This window comes from Gracilinanus agilis, chromosome 3 (assembly GCF_016433145.1).
Source record: "Gracilinanus agilis isolate LMUSP501 chromosome 3, AgileGrace, whole genome shotgun sequence".
Classification (NCBI taxonomy): Eukaryota; Metazoa; Chordata; class Mammalia; order Didelphimorphia; family Didelphidae; genus Gracilinanus; species Gracilinanus agilis.
In genome coordinates, this window is record NC_058132.1 from 370,652,885 (window position 1) to 370,672,895 (window position 20,011).

At 36.6% G+C, this 20,011-nt stretch overlaps 1 protein-coding gene across 1 annotated transcript in view; it reads left to right on the forward strand.

The window, feature by feature from the left end:
• LOC123241583 (ABI family member 3 binding protein) overlaps positions 1–20,011 on the forward strand; it is a 287,167-nt gene that overhangs the window by 233,977 nt on the left and 33,179 nt on the right. The window contains exons 34-37 of the mRNA XM_044669199.1: positions 3,133–3,195; positions 12,107–12,187; positions 14,123–14,230; positions 19,852–19,980. Of these exons, the coding sequence (XP_044525134.1) occupies positions 3,133–3,195; positions 12,107–12,187; positions 14,123–14,230; positions 19,852–19,980 (381 nt within the window). The remainder of the gene's footprint in view (positions 1–3,132; positions 3,196–12,106; positions 12,188–14,122; positions 14,231–19,851; positions 19,981–20,011) is intronic.

Genomic DNA, 20,011 nt, shown 5'->3' on the forward strand with positions numbered 1-20,011 from the left:
TCTCTCTGTGTGTGTGTGTGTGTGTGTGTGTGTGTACCACTGTGTCTCTGTCTCTCTTTGTGTGTGTCTCTCTGTGTGTCTGTATCTGTGTCTGTCTCTCTGTCTCTCTGTCTCTCTCTCTTCCTCCCTCCGTCTTCCTCCCTCCCTCCTCTCCCTTCTTTCTTCCCTCCTTCCCTCTCTCTCCCTTCCCCATCTTTCTTCCTTTCTCTCCTTTCCTCGCTCCCCCACCTCTCTCTCTCTCTGTGTCTCTCTCCCTCCCTCCCTCTCTGTCTCCGTCTCTCTCTGTCTTTCTGTCTCTCCCTTTCTGTATCTCTGTGTGTCTCTCTGTGCCTATGTCTCTCTCTGCCTCTGTCTTTGTGTGTCTCTCTGTGTCTCTGTCTCTGTCTCCCTGTCTCTCTGTGATTTTCTGTCTCTGTCTCTTTCTGTGTCTCTGTCTTTCTGTGTCTCTGTCTCTGTCTCTGTCTGTCTGTCTCTCTTTCTCTCTCTTTCCCCATGCCTCAATTTCTCCCCTCTTCTGTCTCTCCCTTTTCTGCTTCTTTCTCTCTTTTCCATAACAGGAATGCTAGAGTGTTATTGCCAAAAACCATTAGGTTAAGGACTCATAAATATAACCCAAATCCTTTACATGGGGAAACTGAGGCATCAAGCAGTGAAATGGATGATCCCAGGTTGCATAAGTCATTGATTAGTGTCAGGGGTAGGATTAGAAGCCAGGTCTTCCCTGATTCCCAGGCCAATGCTTATTCCACTCTATTGTCCTGCTGCTCTAGGTTTATCCCTTGGTTGAGGTATTTTTAATTGTTTTTCTCCCCAAAGGGACCCTTTCTATTTCACTTTTAGATTGACTTTAAAGCCAGTCTCATTTGTATGCAGGAGTAGCACTAATCCATTTGTGCTTAGTTATATGTAATAAGAATAGCTAACAGTTTTTCATTTTAAATTGCTTTGTAGTGACAAACATACATTTGAGACACCTCTCTAGGGAGCTCCAGACTCCATCTTTGAAAGCACCACAAAAGGGTACCTTCTTCCTTAGTACCCCTCAGAATACATTTTCTATCCTCTTCTTTTCATTCCCTTCTCACCATCTTAAAAGAAAAGAAGCTAGATCCAAACACCAGGCAATTGGTTTTATTTATGCATTCTTTACATAGTGAAAATCTCATAATTTTTTCAAACATTATATAAACAAATAACTGGCAGCAAATAAAGAACAAAATTTGGAAGTTGGAAAATCTGAGTTCAAATTCTACCTCAGATACTTCCTGGTTGGGCAATCCTGGGCAAATCACTTAACTTCTCTGTGCCTCAGTTTCCTCATCTCTAAAGTTGGATTAATAAGTCCATTTAATACCTCCCTGTATTGTTGGAAGAATCAAATGAGTTAATATACATAAAGGACTTTTTAAAACATAAAGCACTATATAAATGCTAATTTTAAAAAATAAAAATTATATTGGGAAATGATCAAACAAAATAACTTCATTTACCTAATATAATAAATCAGATCAAATCAAATACTCATGCATATATATGTTCATAAATATGTATCATCATAGATATATGGGGAACACTAAATAGTTTATATTACTAATAGCCAACATATATGCATATATGTAGCTCTTTAAGGTTTGCAAAATTATTGTTATGTATTATCGAATTTAATCTTCATAGTAAACCTATAAGATAGGTTCTATCATCATGCCCATTTTATAGGTGAGGAAACTGAGGCTGAGAGAGCTTAGGTGATTTGCCTAGGGTTTCAGAGAGTTTGAGGCAGTTTTCAAAATCAGATCTTCCTGGCTTCAAGTCAATTAATTACTCTCTCCACTACCCTTGAGGCATTTCTAGTACTAATAAAGAGTTAAGACAAACAGACATGCCTTCTTAGTGGTATAAGAAAGGCAATGAGGACATGTAGAGGAGGAGAGTTCTCTAGACAAGAAGGGTCTTAAAGATTCTATTGTGGAAATGAAACTTACTGCACCCTAAAAGATAGGAAAGATTTAGCAAAGTAACTCTGAGGCCTCCACCACAGGATAATATGTCCTAAAAACTGTAGTAATCTACCTCACTAATTTGCAGTGTAGGGGCTCAGTGAATAGAGTGCTTGAGTTCATTTTCAAGAGTTCAAATCTAGCCTCAGACACTTTCTTGCTATGTAACCCTGGGCAAGTCACTTAACCCTGTTTGCCTCAGTTTCCTCATCAGTAAAATGAACTGAAGAAGGACATGGCCAGTCACTCCAGTCTCTTTGCCAATAAAACCCCAAATGGGGCCACAAAAGAGTTGATCACAACTCTACAACAGCAACAACAAAATGAAAGGTAATTAGGTACTGCACTTGGATGATTGAGAGGTGAGTGGAGAGAGAGGAAGAAGAGACAATAAGAGATGGGTTTTGTCCAGGGTGTGTGGAAGGTAGGATAGGAGCAACTAGCTGTAGTGGATGGAGAGTTGTTTTCAAATCCAGAAAGATCTGGGTTCATATACTGCCCCTGACATATTTTGTTATTGTTCAATAGTATCCAATTCTGTGTGACCTCCATGGATTTTGTGTATGGCATTTTCTTATACTACTGGAATGATCTGCCATTTCCTTCTCCAGTGTGTCTCCATTTTACAGATGAGGAACTGAGTCAAATAAGGGTTAAGTGACTTGCCCAAAGTCATACAGCTAGCAAGTGTCCAAGACTGGATTTGAACTCAGAGACTCCTGACTCCACACCTGGTCCTCTATCAATTGCACCACATAGCTGTCCCATCAGGTCTTCACAAATCATAACTTCTCAATGCTCTAGGCAAATCTCCAACAAGATAAGTTACAAAGTACTGATCTGAATTGGAAGTTTTATTACCCAGAATTCCCCCTATATCAATAATTATACCAATAAAATTATAGGTCTAGTGAACAATATAGCTTCAAGTATAATAGAGATATTTAGAAGGGGGTTTTAGGTCAATGATTTTAAAATCTAATTTGATTTCTCCATCTTCTGTGCTATGTTTTTTTTTCCTTCTACCCATTATTCATAATAAATGAACAAACAAAAAAATTCTAGGCCCTCTTGTTTTCTTTGTTAAATTGTTCTAAGAAAATATTTTAACCTTTAATTCTCACTTTCTTTGAAGGCAAAAATAGGACAATGACTGGAGCTGGTAGACCCAAGCCCAATGGAATTTCACAAGACACAGGTAATGTTCAAAATGGTGATTTTTAAAAATATGTTAGAACTAGAAGAGTCATTGTTCAGTCCAGTCTAAATCCAGCTCTGCTGAATTCTCACATCAATTTTTTTAAGTAATATAGATAAATAAAGAGAGAGAGAGAGAGAGAGAGAGAGAGAGAGTAGGCAGATAGAATAGATAGATAGATAGATAGATAGATAGATAGATAGATAGATAGATAGATAGATAGATAGATAGATAGATAGATACCTTATGTAAGGTGGAATCCAAGAATCTACTATTGTCTTTATCACTGGAATTGAAAACTAAAACTAATAAGAAGCAAAAACTTCAGAAATAAATATTGAAACTTGAAATTTTTTGAAGCTAAATCCAATATGGTAGAGATCATATTCATTCCTACATTTATAAATTACTAAACAAAATAAACAAGCATATTTCTCTTACTGTTGAAGTATTTTGGATAAATGATCTTAATGGGGGAAATATAACAAATGACTTTATTTTGAAGTATTGCGGTATCATATTGGTCTTAACAAAGAGAATAAAAAAACAACTTTTGCCATCTATAATTCCAAAAGTGGTTTTAAAAATCTTTCTAAAAGCTTGCATATATTTAGTCAATGAATAAACATTTATTATTACTAAGTACCAGACACTGTGCTAAGTTCTGGGAATACAAATATGAGAAGAAAGAATGCTAGTGTCTGCCCTCAAAAAGCTTACATTTTTATTGGGGAAGACAAATATAGAAAAGGAATCTAAGAAATGGGTGGGAATACAAAGGTTTCTGACTGCATAGGAGAATAGTAGGGGAAGTCCAGAGGGCAGCCTTGAAAGGAATTAGATATAACTATCCTAGTAACCTCCTTAAATGAAGGTACTGGAAGAGCCATCCAATCATTTGGAGAGGCAGCAGGAAGGTACTTCCAATCTGTGCATTCCAAAACTAGAGTGAAATGTCAAGGTGAAAAATTGCTCATGGAAGGTGAAGATCAGTGTGCAGCCTGGAGAGGAATATTAACTCCCTGGAAGGGATCTTTTAAGTATTATAGATATATGTAGGAATGTGTGTATGTGTATACATATACACATATACACACACATATATATGAACCAGAGCTATTGGCAGGTGATCATTTCTAATAAGAGTAATATTTTGACCTTTTCAGTCCCATAAAGCAAAATGAACCCCATTTGGTAAACCAGACAATCAGATCATACTAATGCCACTAGCACTAGCCCTAGAATTATTGTCCTATTAATGATGGACTCCCAAATATCAAAATCATCAGGATGGCTAGAGTCTTTTGTTATCTGACATGCAATCATAGATTTTCCCAGTGAATAAATGAATGAAGCTTTAATGAAGTACTTACTATGTAAAAAGCACTGTGCTAAGGGCTAGGGATACAAATAGAAAAGCAAGACAGCCTCTCAAGGAGCTCACATTTGAGAAGAAGACATTACATTTGCAGGAAAAAGTCAGACGGAAAATCCCATAATTCTTAAAGTGCAATGGCAAAGCATTTGGAGATACTTCTTCATTGATGTCATTTCCATCCTACTAGTTTCTTTAAAGTGTCAAGGACCACAATCAACATAAAATTTCTTAGGCAAGTATACAGTTCAAGGTCTTAGTGTTCTATGGGATCTTTTCAAGTTCTTCCCTTTGTCAGCTGCCATAAGGACTTGGGTTCTGATTCCAGATCTACCAGTCACATAATATGTGATCTTCAGCACATGACTTTATTTCTCTGGGACTATCTTCTCATGTGTAAAATAAGGGAATTGGGCTAGATAACCTCAAATGTCCTTCCTAGCCGTAAGTATGTCCTTTGACCCAGTGTTAATATATTGTTAAAAATAAATAAGTTAAGAGCTTCCCCTCATCCTAGTCCCATTCAGTACTGATTAGCATTCAGAGAGAAAAGGTTGTCATGGAGAATGGCGTGAGTTATCAACATATTTTATTAACTTGAGGATGTTATCTGAAATAAAAACATAGTTACTGTTCAGTTGTTTCATCCATGTCTCCATTTGGGGTTTTCCCAGCAAAGCTACTGGAATGGCCTGCCATTTCCTTCTCCTACTCATTTTACAGATAAGGCTCTTAGGCAAATGCGGTTAAGTGACTTGCCCAGGGTCACACAGCTAGTAAGTGTCTGAGGCCAAATTTAAACTTAGATCTTCCTGATTCCCAGCATTCTATTCATTATGCCACCTCGTCAAAAAATAGAGGTAATGATTTTTTTACAACCTACTTTTACTCCCCCACTTCTTCAGGGAGATATGGTTCCAGACTTGCCTATCCTTCCACACTCCCAATTACATTCCTAAAAGGTGAGAAGTCAGGATTGAAGGCAGAGAATTATTTCACTTCTTCCTCTAACCCTACTAGAAAAAGCAAAAGAGTGCATGAAGTCCAGAAAACAAAATCAGAGCCATTTTTATTTTGTTCACTTCAGTTCTACAAACCCCTGTTGCATATCTATTATGTGCAAGGTCCAGTAATATCCCAGATAGTTCTTGTCTATGGACTAGCCTAACTCCCTTTGGAGAGATGTTTAGCACCAAGTTGGGTACAGAGCAGAGGTGTACTAGAGCCAGCTCCAATTAGGACCTGACCCAGCCTAACCCAGTTAAAATATCAGGATGAGCATTTGCTCCTCAGAAATCAGCAGGTGTTACAAATCAGTGCTTGACATTGTTTTGTTAATTGTCTAAACTTAAGGAAGTGATGGGGAAAATGTTAATATTGGAGATGAAACTTAAACATGTGCCCAGCATATGTTCTCCTACACCCACTGCCCAGAGAGTTGTTAAACATTTATCAACACACCTCTGGTACAGAGTGAGGAACTTTCTTCTCTACCAGCCCTAAAAGGGTTATGATCTGTGTCTGTAGAAAAAAACTCCTCACAATGATGAAAATGCAGATCCTTGATCCACCCCATTAGGCACTGAGGTTACAAGGGATAAAGAAATAATCAATCTCTGCCTTCTAGACAGAAAAAAAAAAAAAACTTTTTTTTCCAGGGCCTCCTAAGACAAGGTGAACTTGGAGAATGTTTTATTTTGCTTAGGAAAACTAATGTAAAAGTAGCTTATCTTTGGATTCTGATTTATGACTCCAATGAGTCCATCCCATATTAATTACTGCTCCTTCAGTTACTCTAAACACTATACTAGGCTATACGTATCTGCAAAGTTCTATTCTTCCATGAGCCAACTATGAAGATTTTTGTCTGCCTTGATTCCAGGTGCCCTCGCTGTGACACTTGTATTTTATATCTTCTAGTTTCCTGTCATAAGACCATTGCCACTATCTCTTGCCATCAAGATATTTTTATATTTCCCCCCCACCTGAATTTTCCTTTCTACTTCCTTATAGTATTGATCTGCCCAGGCTATAAATACGAATGTGTTGGTTAAGAAGTAAAACCTGGATTTAGTCTTGGTTCTGCCTGTGTGACTTTGAGCAAATTGTGTTTCACTTCTCTGGGCCTCAGTTTCTCCAACTGTAAAATGAGAGGATTGTGCTGAAATACTTTCTGATTATAACATCTCATCTTGTGGTTCTTTATTTTTCTTCTGGACTCTTGTAATCAGCTTCTAACTATTTCCCTAACTCCTATCTCTAATCTCTTCTCTAGAAAATTCACCCTTCATACTTCTGCCAAAAGCAATCTTTCTAATACCTACATCTGACAGTGGGTATTACAAATCATTGTAATACTCTTAGCACTCCTCCGAGAAAAAGAAAATCTTAGTATTTCCCTGTTGCCTATAGGGAAAGTAAATAAATTAGCTCTTTTCTCTAGTGTTCGAAGCTTTCTTTTTTCTATTTTGTTTGATTTATTTATTAATCTAATGACTATGTTTTATTTTATGTTTCTTTTTTTGCAATGATTTATTTTAAAATTATTTTTATTTTAATAACAAACTTTCAGTTATATGATCCAAATGGTCTCCCTCCCTTCTTCCCACCCCCCTCTCAGAAGCTTTCTATTACCTGCCTTCAATCTACTTTACTAGTATCATCTCATAGTTCTCCCCTACATAGGCTTAAAAGCATCTGTCAAACTGAGCTACTTATTCTTCTCCAATCTTTCTCTTCTCTTTCCACCTCCATGTTTTTCCAGCCTTCGCACATGCTCACCATAAACATAACTTTGCCCCCAACTTTTCTTTTTGTCATCTTTTCTTCAAGGCTCTTCTTGTCAGGTGGGACTTCTGTAGTGAAGACTTCATTAATTCTCTGAAGCAAAAGTTCTCCCTCCCTTCTTCCCTCTCAGTATTCAGTCTCTTTTCTATAGTAAAGGAATAGCTACAGACTTTCTCCATTTTGTTTTGGCATTTTCTCCCCTCCAAGTTCCGGGTTTGTAGCAGCAGAGATAGCCATGGGGCACTGGGAAGTGGCACTCCAGTGTCTTCTCGTCCTCCAGTCCAAGGAAGAAATCACAATGTCTTCCTTCCAAAGTGAGCTTGTAATGCTCATCTTTGGCTCCCCTCTCTTTATAGGAAGAAGAAAAGTTGCCTCCATATTTCCAGGTATAGACTACTCTCTTGGCTTCCAGAGGCTCACATAGGCAGTGGGAATTGGATATTTGTCAGCAGACACTGACCTCATATGCACTATTACTTGTATACCTAGTGCATAAGATAGCGCTCCATTCTTAGCCTTTAATACATTTTTACTGAATTGAGTCCAACAGATTCAAGAAAGTAGCTACTGACCTCCAAAGACTTGGAAGCCTTTGGACTAAGGGGGAATTATAATCCAAGGGCTATGTATTCATGGCTATTGACACAATAATAAATTTCTATAAATTCCAGAATCAAAAGGCTTAACAACTTTGTACATTATCTTGATCATATGAACAAAAAATACCTCCAAAAAGTATAGTTAGCCAATCAATCATCTTGCATTCTTATTTTTCTAAACATCATTACTTCTCCTTCTTAAATGGATGTGAAATGGCAACTGAGTCTAAAGCCTGAACTTGTCAATGTTAGGTGCAACTTAAGCATATGGATTTTCTCACACTCTATTTCTTGGATTTAATTCTACTCAAAGAACATCGATGAAATATTTCTCAGGGAAAAGGGCATTATCCCAATTTCTAGGAGACACATTATGTTTATATCAAACAAAACTTCATCTTTGTGGACCTTGTGGTCTAGTAGGTCTGAAAGTATTTCACTAAGAGGGAAATTTTGGCAGGAAATTTTTTTTTCACTATTTTTCTTTTCCAAGGATGCCACAGATGTGCAGATTCTTGACTAGGGGTTCCAAAGGTTTAGGACCACAGTGAAAAATGCCTTCAGGAAGACCACAAACTCTATACCAGACAGTCTCTCAGTTCACTCTGACCTCTTCAAACTCCCTTATAAATACCATTTCTGAATTAAAGAGCTATTGAGTGTCCTTTTTGAACTGATTTGGCACTCACACTTTTAATTGGTATGATCACTGGCTGAACTTCCATCCCGCATGCACATAGTGTTTTAATAAGAGAACCAAGTCTTGCTGTCCTCATGCCAAAAGGATTTGGCTGCCTCAAAATGCAGATATCAAAATAAGGGCTGCATCTTCATCTCCCCTCCCCACCTGCCCCAATCAGTAACACATGAGGCAGAAGCTAAATTTTATGTTGTAGCCAGTTTCGTGATTGGCTTTTGTGCTGACTAATTGTTTAACTTCTGGCACCAATGGAGAGAAAGACCAACTCCTTTATGAACAGTGTTTCCTTTTTTATTGCAGAGATTATCTTCTTATAAAATTGATTTCTAGTCTAAATGTGTACATGGGATCAAAAATCTAGAGCTGGTAGGTATCTTATAGGCCACCTTGTTCAACCCCAGCCTTTTACCTTTCTCCCATTACATATTTTATTTTTTTCCAATAACATGTAAAAACAATTTTTAACATTTGTTAAAAATTTTTTTTTAGTTTCAAATTCTCTCCCTTCCTTCCCTGTCCCTTTCCCTGAGACAGCAGGCAATTTGATATAGGTTACACACATGCAAGCATGCAAAGCATATTTCCATATTAATCAGGTTGTGAAAGAGAACACAGACCAATAAATAAATGAAACATCTCCAAAAATAAAGTAAAAAATAGCCTGCTTAGATCTATGTTCAGACTCCATCAGGTCTTTCTGTGTAGGCAAATGGCATTTTTCATAAGGAGTCCTTTGGAATTGCCTTGGGTATTTGGATTGCTGAGAATAGCTAAGTTATTCACAATTGATCATCATACAACATTGCCTGTGTACAATGTTCTCCTATCAAACCCCTCTTTTTACAGATGAGGAAACTGAAGCCCATGGAGGTAAATAATAATAATTGCTAGCATTTATATAGCACTTTAAGGCTTGCAAAGCACTTTACAAATATTATTTCATTTTATCCTCATAACTTCCTTGGGAAGTAGATCTGTCTGTCATCCCCTTTATATAAATAGGGAAATAGGGGGAGTTGAAGTAACTTTCCCAGAGTCATATAACTAGTAAGTGGCTGACACTGGATTTGAACTCAAATATTCCTGACTCTAAGACCAATGCTCTATCTACTATACTGCCCAGATATCTAGTCATACAGGAAGTAAATGGCAGCAGTAGAATCTGAGCAATGGCTTCTACCTACACATTCATTGCCCCTTTGACCATATATCACACTACCTCTTTCTATGATGACCTATGACATTTTATTTTTAAAAATAGGGGGTAAAGGTTAGTGTGAGAATTTCCACAGTATTTTCAGTTCGCTGCATTTTAATATTAAACTCCTGACCAGTGAATCATTCAGAAAATTATTGGTCACCTCCTATATCAGAACTACAGCTCACTTTCAGGAACTAATTTCTTATTTTTCCTGCAGTTAACTTTATACAAAAATATTGAGCTAAAATCTGTCCTCTCATATGGAATGGCCCCATGCAGTTTTTAACGAATTCATTTCAACAAATATTAAGTAACTAGAATGCAGAAACATTCTTCCTAACCTCTCTTAGTGTGGATTAACTCTAGGACACACATTTATAAGTAGTACCAAAGCCAAGACTTGAACTCATGTGTTTTAAATGGCAATAATAATTCTTATTTATATACTGCTTTAAAGGATCTAAATCTTAGTCTCATGGACTGTCTGCTATATCTATCTGATGAAAGATAACACTGAACATATGAGCTATTCATTTTTCTTATTCATTCATCACTTTCATGTATACTAGTGAGTCAATATTAGTGGTCACATAATTTGGAACTGGAATTAGTTTTAATAAGCAAATACATTAGAGGTTCCTCTAGGCATTTTTGAAAGATACTCTGTCCAGATTTTGAATGCTTTATTTCCATGCTGATGATCATTCATGTTAGGACAAGTGAAAATTTTGTAATGTGTCAAAATGTGAAGCAAAAGTTGGCTTACCCTTCTCATAAAACAGCCACCCCAAATCAGAGTTCAAATATTTAGAAAAGAGGCTACACAATACCCACCACAGATTTGTTATGGTCATTTAGAAGACCTGGCACTGAGTAATTTATAGATCAATTTCTTTCAAAATAATAATTCACAATTCAAAGCCTACCCAGGTTTGGTTTCAAATCCCTATAAGCTAAGAACTCTTTTTCCTGGCTGAGCATCACAACTAGGAAAGATCTCTTTGGGAATATTTTCAAGGTGAATTAGTGCCAACTAAATCTGTGGTTGTGGTAGCTTTAAAAAAACACACACAAAATGCACCCAAACATATTGGCTAAACATGACACAATTCTTCAGATGAAATCTTGAGACTATAGTTTAACAAGTACTAAATAAAAAAAAACAGGCCAGTATAAACAAGTGAAGTAGGGAGGGAATAGGGAAATCAGATAAATAGGTTGCATGATATCTGGCATCATGGAGAAGTTGAGTAAGATAATCATAGGTCATAGATCACAAATCATACAAGAACAACAGTCCAACATCATCATAGCACTCAAAAAATCTTCATATAGTGCTTTCAGGTTTACAAAGTACTTTGCATTAATTTTTTCATTTGATTTTCACAACAACACTATGAAATCCATTCTCTAAACCAGTGATGGTGAACCTTTTAGAGACTGAATGCCCAAATTGCACCCTTATGCCACTTGTGAGCTGCCACCTTACCTCAGACAGGGGAGAGAGGAAGTGCTCCCATTGGGCTGCTGGGCAGAGTGGTGCATGAATTGAAAAATATCCTCAGGTGCAGTGGAGAGGGGAAGGGCACATGTGCCATATGTTTGCCAACATGAACCTAAACAATAGCATTCAGTTAAAACTACAGAATCAATAAATAGCAATAGAAACATCAGCTTAAGAATTTGCATAATGCTTTCCTCGCAAGGTGTTATGCAACTATTATTATTTCCATTTTGAGAATAAGGAAATTGAAGACTACATAAGTGAAATCACTTACCAAAGGTCATAAAGCTAGTAATTATCTGAGTCAAGATTTGAGCACTTTTCTCATTCCATGTTCAGCATTCTTTCAACTCCTTGACATTTCATTTTCAAAAGTAACATCTATAAAAATCAAACATTTCCACAAAAGCTTGAATTCAATAAAGATATCCAACCAGAAAAATGTTTTTTCTTAGGAACAGATTATTTTTACCCAGGTCAAAAAATCCATAAATTAAGTACTGTTAACAATAAGGAAAAATTATGAAATTCCAGTGACTAACGTCAACCAATAGATAAATAGTAATTATTTTTCTCAAATTTCAAAGTTTCAGTGTACCCAAAGGCAGAAATAAACTGATTTGTCTTAACAAATAAAGTACAACATGCCCATTTTTTTGCAAGAAATGCATATTGTTAACTGATTTTTTAAAGTTTCATTTCCAAATAAGTACATTAAATATACATCATTCCCTTTATTTAATAGTTTATAAGCCGATCTCTGGAGATGTTCTCAAGCCCTTTGATGCTCCCAAAAATGTTTCACTGGATGCTATAAAAAAAACAGGTAAGACCAGATCATGAAGAGAATAGAGCAATGACATTGCAAAGCAGCACAGTGATAAATTTTCATTTTATGCATAGAACCTCATATACTGTGAATGTGATGCACTTTTGTAGCCCTAGGGAAATTGTGCCATATCTTAAAGCTTTTGATTTCCTTCTTTGTAAATGAATGTTTATTTTTTTAAAAAATACCTCTTCTGGCTATCACAAAATTATTACGAAGCTAAATAACTGAGAGTACTATACAAATATGAGGGTAAGAACTGGACCAGTGATGTCATTGGTAAAAAGAATTCCAAAAAGCGCCTTCTAATGGCAACTTCTCTACCATTTATAGGCTTAGAGGGTTGCCTAGAGCACTAAGAGATTAAGTGACATTTGTCCAGGGTCTGAGAGCAGGTTTCAAAGGCAGAATTCCATCCCAGGTCTTCCTGATTCCAAGGATGGCTTTCCATTTACTTTACAATAGGTGGTTTTATTATGCATACTCTATAAAAAGCCTAAATTGGATAACCCCTCACCCAGGGAAAATCTACCCCATCACTTTAAGCCATCAAATTAATGGAACAAAAATGTTATAAAATGATTAGGAATCTATTTTCCTTTGGGGATGAAAATAGTCCATAGACTTCTTTTTAAATTCTACCACTCCAATAATTATTTTATATTTAATTCTTTATTAATCATTTACTGGGATTTTAATACTGAGTGGTCACAGTCTATAAGATGCCAGAGAGGATATATAGGATAGATATTTCACCTGTCTGACAATTTTGTTTTTATTAAAAATTCTCATGGGGTCATTTTGGGGTATATTGTTTTAGTGGGGGTGGATAAAGATGTGCCCAGATTTCACATCCAAACTTAGACATTTAATTAGGGTGATTTCTTTATTATGGAAGGATTCTGTGTTTTATAAAAGGTCTCCATTCAGTGGCCTCTCTCCTACAATATATTTATAGATCATTAACCATTTGTCAATTAGAGGAGTGAAGCCAGAAAACTTAATCTAAACATTCAGTCATCACTAATTAAATATCAATAAGAAATCAAGATAAATAAAGGATATCTGAAATTACCATATGGGAATCAGAGAAAAATGATAAAATTCTGACTCTCATTCAATCTTTTAAATAATAAGTGATTAGCATTTAGGTTGGGTTGATCCTATGTACTATCTCATTCGATCCTCATAACAGCCCTGTGAGGCATATTAAAATTATCATCCTAATTTTCTAGATGAGGAAACTGAGGCTGAAAAAAGTAGAGTGACTTGCCCAGGGATTACAAGCATCTAGGAGGCTTTTTGCTGTTGGTCTCATGCCTCTGCAAACTTACTCTAACCCTCTTTTCCTTATAACAATATCTATTTCAGGATTTGAACTCAGATCTTCCTGACTACAAGTCCAGCACTCTGTACATTATACCACCTAGTTGCCAAATGACAAGTATATTTTTTGAAAGGATACAATACCTACATGTTATTATGCTTTATTATTATTTTTCCCATCACTTGGATTTAACCTGAGACACATTACTTCTTGAGCACAAGTGGCACAGTGAATAGAGTACTGAAATTTGAAATCAGGAAGATTCATCTTCACAAGTTCAAATCCAGCCTCAGATGCTTTTTAGCTTTGTGACCCTGGGCAAGTCACTTAACCCTATTTGGTTCGGTTTCCTCATGTGTAAAATGAGGTAGAGAAGAAAATGGCAAACCATTCCAATATCTTTGCCAAGAAAGCTCCAAAATGGGGTCACAGAGAGTTAGACATGGCTGAATGGTAACAAAACATTAGCTTTTGTAGTTATTTATATTCTCCAAAATGTGATTTTCAGTATCATTCCATTTTCCCATATAGACCCCAATTTTATTATAACTGTGTTGCTATATCTTTATGACTGAATGACAGCAATGTGTGTAATATTCTTCTAGCTATAATCACTGATGCTCCTCACTCCACCTTACCACCTCCTAAACCAACACAGCCCAGAAGAAAACCTCTACCACCAAACAATGTGACCGGCAAGCCAGGAAGACCAGGTAGGTCACATTTATACTTCTACCTCACCCCCACCTCTCCATTTTTATTTGAAATCTTTGTTTATTAACTCAGAGGAAACTAGCCCTTACTACCCTAGATTGGAACATAAAAAGCATCAGAAGAATATTACACTTTAAAACAATATATTTTCCTGAATGGATTCTGTCTGTGTCCATATAGAAAAAGGCAATTAAAGAGCATAAGAAACCACTCTCAGCCACTTGTCATCTGGCCAGATAGGAGTAAGCATTCTGATGATAGTTATTAATCCTGATCATTAGAATTCTGGTAATCTTCCTTGTCTCTTTATGTATATGGAGCAGAAGGAGACTTATTCAGGATTTTTAGCCGTTAGCAGATGACAATTGTTTTTTGATGAACTACTATCCTACGCTTACTCATCTTCTAGGAAATAACATAAAAGGATAATTCTGAGATTCAGAGGCAGAGTACACTCCCCCACTTCCACTTCTGACAATGTTTCCCACTTTTATGCCAGGCTGTGGCACCCATTAGAGATGATTACTGTATGAGATTTCTTGGGTGAATTTGGAAAGATACCATGTGCAATAAAACAATTAAGTGCATTAAGAATTAATCTAAGGGCAGCTAAGTGGCTCAGTGGATAGAGAGTCAGGACTGGAGACAAGTGGTCCTGGACTCAAATCTGGCCTCAGCAGTTTTCAGATGAAGATATCATAGCTATCTATAATCATAGAATGCTCAAATCACTCTTAATTAGAGAAGTGCAAATAAAAACAACCTCAGGTATGTATAAGTGGAAATTTTGTATCCTTTAGACTTCATCTCCCAGAATTCTTCCCTCCTCCCAAAATTCCCTTTTCCTTTCTGTTTACCTGTGTCTTTTACATTATTGTATTTAAGTTTTGAGGAACATCTCTCTTCCCCTCTCTTCCACAAGAGGCTTGGATGACTGCTCCCTATTTTCTCTAGTTCTCTAGTTAAACATTAATAAATCTTTATAAATATTATACTTTGGAGATATTTAATATTAATTTTAAAATCTACAGGTGCCACCTCATGCCTATCCAATTTTCTAATATGGCAAAAAAGGAAAATGATAAATGTTGAAAGGAATGCAGGAAAATTGGAACATTAATACCCTGTTGGTGGAATTGTGACCTGATCCAATTATTATGGAGAACAATTAGTAGCTACATTCAGAAGATTCTAAAATTGTGTGTGCCCTTTGACCCATCAATATCATTTCTAGTTCTGCATTCCAAAGAGATAAAAAAAAGGAAAAGATTTGTTTTTGTTTAAAAATATATTTAGCTCTTTTTGTGATAGCAAAGAATTGGAAACTGTGAGATTATCTATCAATCGAGTAATGTTATAGCATATCACGGTTATGGAATGCTATTGTACCGTAAGGAATGATAAGCAAGAATGATTTCAGAAAAAAATCTGGCAAGACTTATGTGAACTGATGCGAAGTGAAGTGAACAGAACCCAAAAAACATTGTACAATGACAGCAATCTTTCTTAATTTATTTTATTTTTTGTCATACAAAACACACTTCCATATTAGTCATTGTTGTAAGAACACACTCATATACAATTAAAACCCCAAAATAAACAAAAAATACAGTGATGTGAAAGATGACACCAACAGTTCTTTCTCTGGAGGTGAATAGCATTCCCCATCCAAGTCTTTCAGAATTGTCCCAGATCCTTGCACTACTGAGAGTAGGCAAGGTTTCATAGATAATTATTGTCCAATATTGCTATTACTGTAAACACTGTTCTCCCACTTCTGCTTATTTCACTCTGCATCACTTCCCGCAGATCTTTCCAGCTTTTTCTGGAGTTATCTTGCTTATTTTTAATAGCACAATAATATTCCAATACCAGAATGTACCACAACTTGTTCAGCCATTCCCCTATTGATGGACATCCCCTCAGTTTCCAGTTCTTTGCCACCACAAAAAGAGCTGCTGTAAATATTTTGACAGTAATATTTCTTGATAATCAACTGTGAATGACCTGGTTATTATCAGCAATGTGGTGATCCAAGACTCATGATGAAAAATACCATCTGCCCTCCAAGAAAGAAGAAATAGTCTGAATGCAGACTGAAACATACTAAATTTCATTTTCTTTCTTCTTTTTTTTGTATTTGAGATCTCTTCCACAAAATAACTAATACAGAAAAAAATTTTATAGAATTATGCATGCAAAATCTAGACTGCTTACCATCTCAGGGAGCAGAGAGGGCAGAGATAGAGGGAGGGTCAGAATAAGGGAGAGAATTCAGAACTCAAAAGGTTTTTTAAAATAAATGTTAAAATTTGCTATTACATGTAATAGGGGGAAAATAAAATATTATCGAAAGAAAAAAAAATCTGGCCTCTGATACTTCCCAGCTGTGTGATCCTGGTCAAGTCACTTGAACCCAATTGCCTATCCCTTATCGATCTTCTGCCCTGGAACCAATACTTAATATCAATTCTAAGACAGAAAGGATTTTTTTAAAAAAAGAAACAATCTATGAGGATGCCTGAGCACAAATCATATTGTGTCCTTATACCATAAGCCTCTGCCCCCAGAACCATAACTAGGGAAAGGCAAATGAGACTTTTCCCCCAGGCATCCACATTTAAGGGGTGTGCTTCTGCTTCAGAAGGATGTTTTTCTTCCCCATAGTGACCACTGTCCCTGCTCCTTGCTTTTATTTACCTATGTGCATTTGTATTGACTTTGCTGATTTAAAATTTTTATGCAATGCTATTCACATACTATTATTATATGAATGTGTGTTATGCCAGTCCCTCCATCTCTCATTACTGTTTTCACTTTTCTCCCTTCCCAATCTTGGACTTCAGAGTTAATCTATTCCAGGTTGCTCTGCCTGCACTCTCAAATCCCTTCCCTCCTTTTTCAAACTTTGTTCATGCTTTGCCAAAACTCAAACTTGATTCCTTCAAACATTTGCCTTTTCTACATCTTCTTGTTCCATTATTTTTCAGTTGCGCTCAACGCTTCATGACCTCATTTGAGCTTTTCTTGACAAATATACTAGAGCGGTTTGCCATTTCCTTCTCCAGCTCATTTTACAATTGAGAAAATTGAGGCAAATAGGGTGAAGCGACTTGCCCAGGTTACCTAGATAATAAGTATCTACAGCCATATTTGAACTCAGGAAGAGGAGTCCTCCTAACTCCAGGCTTGGCTGTCTGTCTACCCATTGTGCCACCCAGCTGCCCACTCACATGCTACTAGAGGATGCTAGAGCAAATCACAGAGAGCCACACTAACATTTCTCTGTGTGCTTTTGCCTCAATTCTCCCTCATGTCTGGATTGTTCTCCCTCCTTACTTTTACCTCCCCTACCTGAGAGACCTTTCCTGATTCCTCAGAACTCTGAGAGTACGTAACTCCTCCAAATGAAAATTATCTAGCATTTACTTTGTACATGTAGGATGTCCCCAAAATCTCAGGAGAACTTTAAGTTATTAAAAGCCTAAAATTACCCTAAGACTTTTGGGAATGTACATACACAAATACATATATAGATATATATACACATACAAGTATGTATCTGTATAATTATATATTCTACATAATTATGTATTATATGTTAGAGAGTATATTATATACAATCTATATATGATCTATGTACTCTACATTGCCCACCCTGTAACTTCCTTTAGGGCAAGACTGTTTTATTGTCTTTGTATCTTTAACACAATGCCTGATATGGAGAAGGTGCTTAATAAATAAATACCTGTTGATTGACTGATAGATTAAAGCTCTCCCCTGCCACATTGCTGTGCTCCCCCTTTTTCTCACCCCTCTCCCAGAATGAGAGACCATTTCTGGTCTTAATCACCCTATTTGCCTCAATTTCCTCAATTGTAAAACGAGCTGGAGAAGGAAATGACAAACTGCTCTAGTATATTTGTCAAGAAAACCTCAAATGAGGTCATGAAGGGTTGAGCACAACTGGTCTTAATCTGATGTCAGGAAAATCATTTTTTCCTAAATATTTTGTTAATTATATTTTTATTTAATTGGATTCCTTTAAATCACTTATGCATCTAAAATCATAATTCTGAGGAGTCTATAGGCTTCACAAGGCTTCCTAAAATGTTGAATGCCTCATGCAGACTGAAAAGCAATAAGAAAATACCTTGAAACAAAAAAAAATCCAAAGTTCCTTTCCTAAATTTAATGTTTCTTCACGTATTCTCTTTTTAATCGCCTCTTGACAAAGGAGAAAGGGCTATGTGTGAAAGAGAAAGACTGGAGCTGTTTCAGAAGTTTGACCTGAATAATGTCCCATTGTTTGCATTGTATTTGGCTTCTTCCAATATTTCTCAGAGTAAAGACTCTGATCTGTGATGCATACTGGCTATGGAGCCCTGGACAAGTCACTCACCTTCTGCTTAAAGGGCATATCTAAGACTCTTAAGTTACAAAAAAAAGTGCCATTCTGCATCAGTGGAGGAAGTTCCTCATGTTCATGAAATCACAGGTCCTCTCCTCATCTCTCCTGTCTTTTTAGAAGCCAAACCAGAGTTATTTTTTTATTTTTTGTCTATGTAACACCAAATGATTTTGTGTCTATTTTAATACAAGAGGGGAGTGCAACAAAGACTTTTGTTTTTAGGTTGGGAAAGTTTTACTTTTTTAAGTTTTTTTCTGTTCTTTATTTTGTATTTCAATTTTTAACATTCTTTTCTTTTAAATTTTGAGTTTCAAATTCTCTGCCTCCATCTTTTCCCTCCACCCCCTTGAGACGGTAAACAATCTGATATAGATTTTACATATGCAATCATGTAAAACATTTTTCCATATTAGTCATTTTGTGGAAGAAAACTCCAACACAAAAATGAAGACAGTAAAATATAGTATGTTTCAGTTTGCATTCAAACTCCATAAGTTCTTTCTCTGGAGGCAGATGGCATTATTTTTTTTTATCATTAATCCTTTGGAATTGTCTTGGCTCACTAATTGCTGAGAAAAACTAAGTCACTGACAGTGTTAATCACACAATATGGCTGTTACTGTATACAATGTTCCCTTGGTTCTGCTCACTTCACTCTGCACCAGTTCGTGTAAGTCTAGGTTTTTCTAAAACTTCTTGCTTGTCATTTCTATAGTATTCCATCACAATCAAATAATACAACTTGTTCAGCCATTTCTCAATTGATAGACATCTCATCAATTTTCGATTCTTTGCCACCACAAAAAGAGCTGCTAAAAATATTTTTGTGCAAAAAAGATCCTTTTCCCTAACAGACTAAAGCAAACAGAAAAACTATTGTATGAAACCCCCAAATCTCCCTCACAAAATCTCCCTCACAAAGTACACAACATAGCCTCTCTCATTAGACAAATGGGAAATTCTCATGCTAAAATAAAGTGATATGTTTTCTTCTTCTTTTTTTTTTTTAACCCTTAAACGTCTGTGTATTGGCTCATTGGTGGAAGAGTGGTAAGGGTGGGCAATGGGGGTCAAGTGACTTGCCCAGGGTCACACAGCTAGGAAGTGTCTGAGGCCGGATTTGAACCTAGGACCTCCTGTCTCTAGGCCCGGCTCTCAATCCACTGAGCTACCCAGCTGCCCCCTAAAGTGATATGTTTTGCCAACTAGGAACCACCTTGTTACCCCGAGTAACCGCCCCTCCTCCAAAGGTGACTGTCAAACCTACTGGACCCACTGTGCCAAAGAAACCTGAAACCGAGAAAAAGCAGCCAACAGCCTCTGTTTCTGGAGAATCCGGTTAGTATGGAATCTAGCTGCCCACCAGGTG